Source organism: Triticum aestivum, chromosome 6A (genome assembly GCF_018294505.1).
Source record: "Triticum aestivum cultivar Chinese Spring chromosome 6A, IWGSC CS RefSeq v2.1, whole genome shotgun sequence".
In the NCBI taxonomy this organism is placed as follows: domain Eukaryota; kingdom Viridiplantae; phylum Streptophyta; class Magnoliopsida; order Poales; family Poaceae; genus Triticum; species Triticum aestivum.
In genome coordinates, this window is record NC_057809.1 from 605,974,628 (window position 1) to 605,982,459 (window position 7,832).

Sequence of the window (7,832 nt, forward strand, 5' to 3'; positions counted from 1 at the left end):
CCAGGCCGACCTTTGCAGCCCGACACGAGTCTTGAGGGCTACTGGATTTGCGTTAATTCAAAGGTAGCTAGTACGTGTTACTCTAAGAAGATTCAATCCTAAGGTCGGTTTGCTAAAGCAACCTAAGTCTTGAGGGTTACTGCACATCGGTTTAATCTAAGTTTGAGTTTTACGAGGAGAGTATCGACCCTCAAACCAGCCCTCCAGCCCGATCTGAGTCTTGGGGGCTATTGGATCACTGATTTTGACTAAAAAAATCTATTCCCGAGGAGATTTTGATTTTGATTCCCAAGGTGGACATTCTGCCTCGCTTGTGTCTCGGGGGCTAATGCACAATTGTTTTATCTTAGTCAAAATTAAGACGAACTACAACCCAATTTGTGTTAAACCGGACTCCAGCTCGGGGGCTAGCGTGCACGAAAGTGCTAAGTTGAGATACATGACTCATGGTGCAGACCGGATTTAGTTCTGGGCCGCACCTTGAGAGCTACTGGCTATACATCTATGTAGAAATCAGATGCATAAGTAAAATTACCTCCATCCCAGGACCAAAGGCGCCCGTCATCCGTATAACGCCGAGCTGCATCTCGTGGGCCTTGTCATTCAGGTACTTCATCGCATCTCGCTGGGCCTCATTCAGGTAATGGTTGACCCTCGATTTCTGGACTTCCCAACGCCCCAATACGGGCGCGACTTCTGAACCATTGATTGACATCTCGCCAGGAGGCTGCTGGGTCAGGACCACATTGCCCGATGTGTTGGGGCCAGACAATTGCAAGGGCATGTCATCTCCAATGACTGTATTGACTAGTGGCCCATGGCGTAAGGTCGGGACAACGACTGGCGGCAGCGGCGGCGGTGCTTGGAGCTCTTGAGTTGATGGAGCCGGGGAGTTAACCACCTCGACATTTTCTTTAGGCCCGATCTCCTGGTTATCAAATCCAGGAGCCCCGGGCTGGCCTTGTCCGTCTGCATTAGCTGCAGGCGGGCTTCTTGATGTGGCATCTCCAGATGGCGCCATTTTCGACATCGACTTGATCTTTGAGAGTATAGTGTTGTGGACTTGCTCTGTGTTTCTAAGGTAGGACATGTGCTAGGCAGTATATATAGCCATCGACCAGGGGCTATCGAAGGATGATATTAATTACATTCAATAAATTTGAAAAAGGAAATACACTAATGCATACAATAAACACCATTTTATTTATAGTGACAGTGCAACGCATACTATAAACCATGACATGTGCAATTTATTATAAGATTTCGCAGGGGTACAGGTATAGTATATGTTGAATGCCACATTTAATATTACCCTTTTTTGGCTTTCCACTATCTGGCTCATAATCACCTACCATATGCAAAGGTTTCTACCCGTTGCGGAGAGGCTGACCTGCAGCTCATTTTTCGTCATGAGAAAACGACGAGCAAAGACGAAAAATGCCATGAAACAAAAAATAATAATCTCGAGAACCTTCGGTGCTTTCAGTGTGACATGCTTAATTTGCCACAGGCTTTTCTTTTTGCATTTTTGGCGCAGCTTACATGAAGAAAAACTGTGGACGAATCGTGACCAGTTAATATATGTTGTTTAGAAACTGTTTTGAAATTTGAAATTTAGAAATTAGAAACCCTAGTTCTTGGGCTGTTTGCTCGGGTAAGATGGGACCCAACAAGCAAAACGGGCTGAATGTGTGTGCGTAAGCCCAACGTGAGATGGTTGGGCCTTCCTTATCCCTCGTCCCACTCCCACGGTCCCACCCACCTCTCTCCCTCCGTCCTCGTCCACACTCTCTCCTCGATGTCGCCTATCGCGGCGCACCGAGCCTCTCCGGCCATGTGGTCCCCGCAGCCTCCGCCGCCCCGCCTCCAGCTCCGGCGACCGGCGGGGACGCCCCTTCACTCCTCGCGCCGCCTCAGCCGCATCGCCGCATCGCAGGAGGACCCGCTGACCGCGCTGACCCGCGTGCTGTGGGGCCGCGCGCTGCCGCCGTCGCAGCTCGTGCTCGCCGTGCGCCACGGCTGGACCTCGGCGTGGCGGCTCCTCATGCGCCAGCTCGCGCCCTCCGACCCGGCCACGGGCGCCTTCACCCGCACCCCGTCCCGCTTCCCGGCCGTCGCGCAGCCCGCGCCCGTCCCCGGCGCGCGCCTCCACCTCTACGTCGGCCTTCCCTGCCCCTGGGCCCACCGCGCGCTCCTCGTCCGGGCCCTCCTCGGCCTGGGGCCCCGCCTCCCCGTCTCCGTGGCCGTCCCGGGCGACGACGGCGCGTGGTCCTTCACGCCGGAGAGCCCCGACGCGCTCTACGGCTCCCGCAGGCTCCGGGACGTGTACGCCGCCCGGCGCGGCGGGTACGAGGGCCGGGCGTCCGTGCCCATGCTCTGGGACGCCGACCGCCGCGAGGTGGTCTGCAACGAGAGCATCGAGATCGCCAAGTTCCTCTGCACGCTCGTGGACGACGGCGCCGGAGGCCTCGACCTCTGGCCGCCGGAGCACCGCGAGGAGATCGACCGCTGGTACGGCGTCATCTACCCGAGCGTCAACAACGGCGTGTACCGGTGCGGGTTCGCGCAGAGCCAGGCGGCCTACGACGCGGCGGCGGGCGAGCTGTTCGACGCGCTGGACATGCTCGAGGACCACCTCTCCGGGTCCCGGTACCTGTGCGCCGGCGCCGGCGTGACGCTGGCCGACGTGTGCCTCTTCACCACGCTCATAAGGTTCGACCTGGTGTACAACCCACTGTTCCGGTGCAGCCGGAGGAAGCTGGTTGAGTACCCCAGCCTCCACGCCTACATGCGGGAGATCTACCAGTTGCCCGGCGCCGCCGAGACCTGCGACATGGCCGCCATCGCCGACGGGTACTTTGGGACGCTCTTCCCGCTCAACCCCGGCGGGATCCTGCCCGTCGTGCCGGCGAGCTGCAGCCGGGAGGCCCTCATGAAGCCTCATGGCAGAGAGGCAATGCCTTCTGTTGCTGCTGCTGCTGCTGATGGTAGGCAGCTAGGAGCGGCTGCTAGTGTTGTTGGCTAGGATTACAGAGTGTAGCTGAATTGTGTAGCACATCAAATTACTTACTGAATAATACCTTGGTACATATAGAGGATGAAACAAAATGGCAGACTATTACTGTGACCGAGAGTTTCATGTCATATAAATGCTTTATTAGCAATATATTCTGTTGGTCGAAAGACTGATACATTGACAACAATGTGAGGAAGATTCAAGAACCTTCTACTAGTAAATATTGTGTATGGCATACTGGTCTCCATACATTTACATCCAGTCATGATGCTAATAATAATAAGGCAGTCAGGCCCTTTTACTTCAGATAATCGTAGCTCGTCGCTGATAGTTCAGATTGTATCATAACATCGATGCCCAAGGTGTCAGTCCTTGCTACATGGTCGTTTCAAAAGGCTTGCAACTGCGAAGCGATAAAATGTAAGTTTTAGAACCAAGGATTCTCACTGAGGACATTGTATATAAAAACATGCATCTGGAAAATAGAAAGTACGGAAAGACTGCTGGGTAGAGGTAAATATTACCATTGTCATGATTTGGTATCACCCTCTTCTGTTTCCATGTAAAGTTTGTGCTCTCTAATGTACTCGATTACTTCATCGCAAGTAAGATACTTTATTGAGAGATGTTTTCTTATACATTCTCTGCAATTTGATAAATGAATACAGGAATCAACAATGATACATCAAATAAATGAAAAACTGAAGGTAGTAATAGCATCTAATTATACAGGAAGCAACATAGATAAAAATGTCACCTTACTCTAGATGAACTGATCTGATTTGGCACAATCTCATCAACCGAAATGATGTTATCCTGAAAAACATACATGGGGAAACACACATGTGAGTAAAAATCATCAGTCAGTCGGGTAAGTAAGCTCCTCAAGCTAGAAGTTTCTCACCCTGCATTCTTGCAGTGTCTCGCTGCTGGATATTAGCTTTTGAACATCTTTTCCTTCCCTACGTATACAAACAACACCAAAGTCTTTACATATGGCCCTGACCTGGAAACAGAAAAGGTTGTGCATCAAAGTTACTTCTTCGATAAGGGCAATTCAAACAACAATTAAATAGGACACTGTGATTTATAAATAAGGGGTGCACAAATTTTGTATGTCGAATTGTGGATACCAAAAAATGTTCAAGTTTTATACCTGATCTGGAATCCAAACCCCTGGCGTGCTGAATGACTCCAGAAGGTCAGAACCACATAACAGCATTACCCTGACATCACCTGAGAGAAAATGCATGTTGTAAAGGACGGATTTATATACAGGGCAAATGCACCGACACATTTGAATGATCACTGAACAGTGTGAGAGAAGGTATTACTGTATTGCAACAAAAAATCTTGCCATATACCTTGATCAGCTAAGCTGTCCTTGCACAGAGAATTCGCAACCCTCGAGAGAACGGTCAAGGTGCGCTGATAACCTTTCTGCATTGCCTGTATCAAGACACAAGAATGTGTGCATCAAATACCCACATCATCCAAACTGAAAATACATTATGTGACAGCGCAAAATGAAAAATGAGGTTACCTCCCACGGATCAACCATCACAAAAGATGAGCTTCCACACGCCAATTCGCAGAGGCGAACCCGGTGAGCAGCGGGCAAGAGGTCCTAACCAGCCCCAAATTGCGAATTCAGTCACGAGAACGGCGTCAACCGTGAACACAAATCGATACACATTTCCAGTTCATAGTACCTTCTTCTTATACGCATCGTTCACCGGGGACATGTACCCACCCAAAACACAGTACCCTCGCTGCTGCAACTCATCCTTCGCCAACTCTATATGAACGAAACACATCAAAAGATGGGGTAAGAGGTACTCTTCTCACTTTGCTGATCCCATTCTTAGGCTGTTCTTGAGACTTACTAGTACTAAACACAGTACCACACTGAATCACTGATAGGTGCAGCAGATTAGCAAGTGTTGATTGAGGCTTACCGAACATGCGCAGGTGCATGTAGGTGGGGGGATTGAAGCTGCCGGTGGCCACCAGCACAACGCCGCCTCGGCTTCCCCCATCCCTGCCGTCATCAAGAAACGAACGGGGGATCAGTCCAGCTATACGCATCAAGCAACCCAAGAAAATCCGAGAGCAGATTCTCTTCTTTCTGCTTACCGATTTGGATCCATGGAGAGCTTCTCCGTGGGGAAGGGGAGAGGAGCTTCCGCCTCCTCCATGGCCGCCCTCTGCAAATCCTCAGCCGAGCCGAGCTGATCTCTCGCTGCGGTTCTCTCTTCCTGCGGTGCGCCGTCGGCGGGAGGCCGGCAATCCGGCCGGCGTGCGCTGGAGCAAGATTCCCAAGTAGGAGGCTTTTTTTTAGAATGCTGGACTCTGCGTGCCCGTGTGGGTGGGCATCGCGATATGGGCCTTGTTGGGCCGCCGTGGTCATGCCCAGGGGCCCCGCTAGAATAATAACAAACAGGTCCACGGAGAGATGCAGCCTATCAAACGGGCCGGGCCCATGTGGCCTTGGGCAGCCCCGCGCGGCTCTATAAAGCCGCCTCCTCGAGCCGCTAGGTTTTGGTGCTCTCTTCTTCCTCCTCTCCTCCTCCCTCGGCGGCGGCGCAGGCGGCGCGGAGGCGACAGGCGAAGGCGAAATGGTGAGCGGATCGCCGCGGCTCCGGCGGAGGCCTCCTCCCTCCGCGGCGCTCCTTCTCGTCTAGATAGATGGATCTCGAGTTCTGACTGTTCCTTTGCTGTTGTTCTTGCGCAGACGAAGGGAACGGGCAGCTTCGGCAAGCGCCGGAACAAGACCCACACGCTGTGCATCCGCTGCGGCCGCCGCAGCTTCCACCTGCAGAAGAGCACCTGCTCCTCGTGCGGCTACCCCGCCGCCCGCATCCGCAAGTGTAAGTCCCGCGGCCAGATCCCCTTCCCCTATCTTAGCACGCGATTCCGGTCCGTCGACCTAGCTGGTTTAGGTAGATGTGTTGCTTGGTTCTCGTATGTGCTGCCTGCGCGAGGCCGTGATTGCTTAGGTTTTCGGTGCTGTTGGGGTAGCCCCGTCGCTGTTGCCTAGAATCGCATGCATGCTAGCTCTGTGGCTCGACGTGGTACGCCTGTGGCTTGATGTGCCGTAGTTTTTATCTGGTTCTAATTTGTGATGAGTAGTTCTTGTTTGATACGATGTGTTAGCCTTTGATCATAAGCATGATAGTTTGAAGATGCTGGGAATGACTGTAAAAAGGAATTCCTGCAAGACCCAACTCTAGTTATGAATTGTCATATAAGTATCTTACCTAGCTCTGTTACACCTCTGATAGATGTTCAGCAACTAGAGCTATTAATAAGGTGGATGACTTGGCTGTTTGTTCACATGTATCATCGATCTTAAAATTTAAGATGTTCATCCTGTTCTAAGCAGTACACATTTGTAGCCAGCCTTTAGTGATGAAGTTTTAGTTAGTGCAGGGCAGTTAAGATTGATTGTCATATTGCTCTCACTGTCTTCTTATAAGTTAAAGCACATCTCTCATTTAGTAAGTGTTATGTTTCTTCTGCATCTGATAAGATTCTGTCTTGAAAAACAGACAACTGGAGTGTGAAGGCCATCAGGAGGAAGACCACCGGCACCGGGAGGATGAGGTACATGCGCCATGTGCCCAGGAGGTTCAAGAGCAACTTCAGAGAGGGTATACTTCTCTTCTCTCTTTAGTCTTGTTAATAAAATGTGCCAGCATATCCACCCATTGTGAGCTCTGTTTTGCTAAACTGCAATCCTGTGAATGTGTTCTGCAGGAACTGAGGCCGCACCAAGGAGCAAGGGAGCCTCTTCCAGCGGCAACTAGGCGTGACAGTCTCCATTTGTTGCCCTAAGCGAAGCCCTGATCATCAAACTTAGCTTTTTTGTTGTTTTCTACTGGAACTCTTATGTTTCTATGTTGAGAGGCAGACTATATGATGCCTGGTTATGTTATTTGCACAATTGTCGTGGACGTTAATCCTTCAGTTTTGAATGTTGAATTGTGTCGATGTCCTGTGTTAGATGCTGCATCTATTGTTCAATGTGCTATTTGTGACGAGTCTGTTTTTTGTTGTTTCAATATGAGATCTTTGGTCAAGTTTTTATGCATGTAATAGACCATGACATGGTCACTCACATAGTGTTTGTCTGTTCATATTTACGCTGTGCAGGTCCAGCAAGAACATAAAAATGCAACTTCCAATGTGAATAGCTCAATGGTTCATTTCTCTCTTCGCATTTTGAGTTCCAACATTGTCTTGTACACAGAACAGAGAGATTGTATGGAAGGTCATTTTGAGTTTCCCAGCTTTGTTTTCTAACTCAAAACTCGTACTCCCTCCGTTGTAAAATTCTTGTCTTAACTAAGACAAAAAAATTATTTTGCCATGCTTCTTTGAACCTGCTATTGTGTGATTTAGCCGTAGCTCAGTGTTCATCTTTTGTTAAGTATCTTGAGTAGATCACTGTCATGTATTTTGTTGCTATGTTAGAGTGCAGTGTCTTAACTAAGACGAAAAAATTGTGACTGAGGGAGTACAATGTTAGATTTTTAGCATTCTTTGTTTGAAGAGCTAAACTGTTCTTTTTAACTTGGCTCACACTTTATTTTGGTGCAGAGATCCAAAATATTGGAAAATAAATTATTTATGACGTACACATTTGTATTACATCTCGGAAAATATCAAACCCAAATATGAATCATGCCTTGAAAAAAGTCAACAGACTCAACAGTCAAAATAGGTCGCTATACCGCCTCGCTTGGGTTGTACTCCCTCCATTCCAAAATTTCTACTCCTATAAAAATGTGAGTTGGTGACGATGGTGTGCCTA

The 7,832-nt window shown here is 49.6% G+C and overlaps 3 protein-coding genes across 3 annotated transcripts; 2 read left to right on the forward strand and 1 right to left on the reverse strand.

Moving 5' to 3' along the window:
• Nucleotides 1-1,744: 1,744 nt before the first annotated feature.
• On the forward strand, nucleotides 1,745-3,144 carry LOC123128952 (glutathionyl-hydroquinone reductase PcpF-like). Its single transcript, XM_044549075.1, has one exon. The coding sequence runs from the start codon at nucleotides 1,799-1,801 to the stop codon at nucleotides 3,023-3,025; it is 1,227 nt and encodes a 408-aa protein (XP_044405010.1). The 5' UTR covers nucleotides 1,745-1,798; the 3' UTR covers nucleotides 3,026-3,144.
• Nucleotides 3,140-5,381, reverse strand: LOC123128953 (nicotinamide/nicotinic acid mononucleotide adenylyltransferase). Its single transcript, XM_044549076.1, has 10 exons — nucleotides 5,153-5,381; nucleotides 4,975-5,057; nucleotides 4,729-4,814; nucleotides 4,560-4,643; nucleotides 4,381-4,465; nucleotides 4,173-4,252; nucleotides 3,921-4,022; nucleotides 3,774-3,832; nucleotides 3,541-3,660; nucleotides 3,140-3,419 (listed from the first exon to the last, which is right to left on the reverse strand). Exons 1-9 carry the CDS (start codon nucleotides 5,212-5,214, stop codon nucleotides 3,546-3,548), a joined length of 756 nt encoding a protein of 251 aa, XP_044405011.1. The 5' UTR covers nucleotides 5,215-5,381; the 3' UTR covers nucleotides 3,140-3,419; nucleotides 3,541-3,545.
• A 118-nt stretch (nucleotides 5,382-5,499) lies between these two features.
• Nucleotides 5,500-7,109, forward strand: LOC123128954 (60S ribosomal protein L37-2). Its single transcript, XM_044549077.1, has 4 exons — nucleotides 5,500-5,637; nucleotides 5,751-5,886; nucleotides 6,568-6,669; nucleotides 6,776-7,109. Exons 1-4 carry the CDS (start codon nucleotides 5,635-5,637, stop codon nucleotides 6,823-6,825), a joined length of 291 nt encoding a protein of 96 aa, XP_044405012.1. The 5' UTR covers nucleotides 5,500-5,634; the 3' UTR covers nucleotides 6,826-7,109.
• The last annotated feature ends 723 nt before the right edge of the window (nucleotides 7,110-7,832 follow it).

Coding starts and splice junctions, on each gene's coding strand:
- LOC123128952 (XM_044549075.1), top strand. CDS start 1,799: ATGTCGCCTATCGCGGCGCACCGAGCCTCTCCGGCCATGTGGTCCCCG.
- LOC123128953 (XM_044549076.1), bottom strand. CDS start 5,214: ATGGAGGAGGCGGAAGCTCCTCTCCCCTTCCCCACGGAGAAGCTCTCC. Junction 4,644..4,728: donor ACGATGCGTATAAGAAGAAG/GTACTATGAACT, acceptor GGGGCTGGTTAG/GACCTCTTGCCCGCTGCTCA. Junction 4,253..4,380: donor GGACAGCTTAGCTGATCAAG/GTATATGGCAAG, acceptor ATTTTCTCTCAG/GTGATGTCAGGGTAATGCTG.
- LOC123128954 (XM_044549077.1), top strand. Junction 5,887..6,567: donor CGCCGCCCGCATCCGCAAGT/GTAAGTCCCGCG, acceptor CTTGAAAAACAG/ACAACTGGAGTGTGAAGGCC. Junction 6,670..6,775: donor CAAGAGCAACTTCAGAGAGG/GTATACTTCTCT, acceptor TGTGTTCTGCAG/GAACTGAGGCCGCACCAAGG.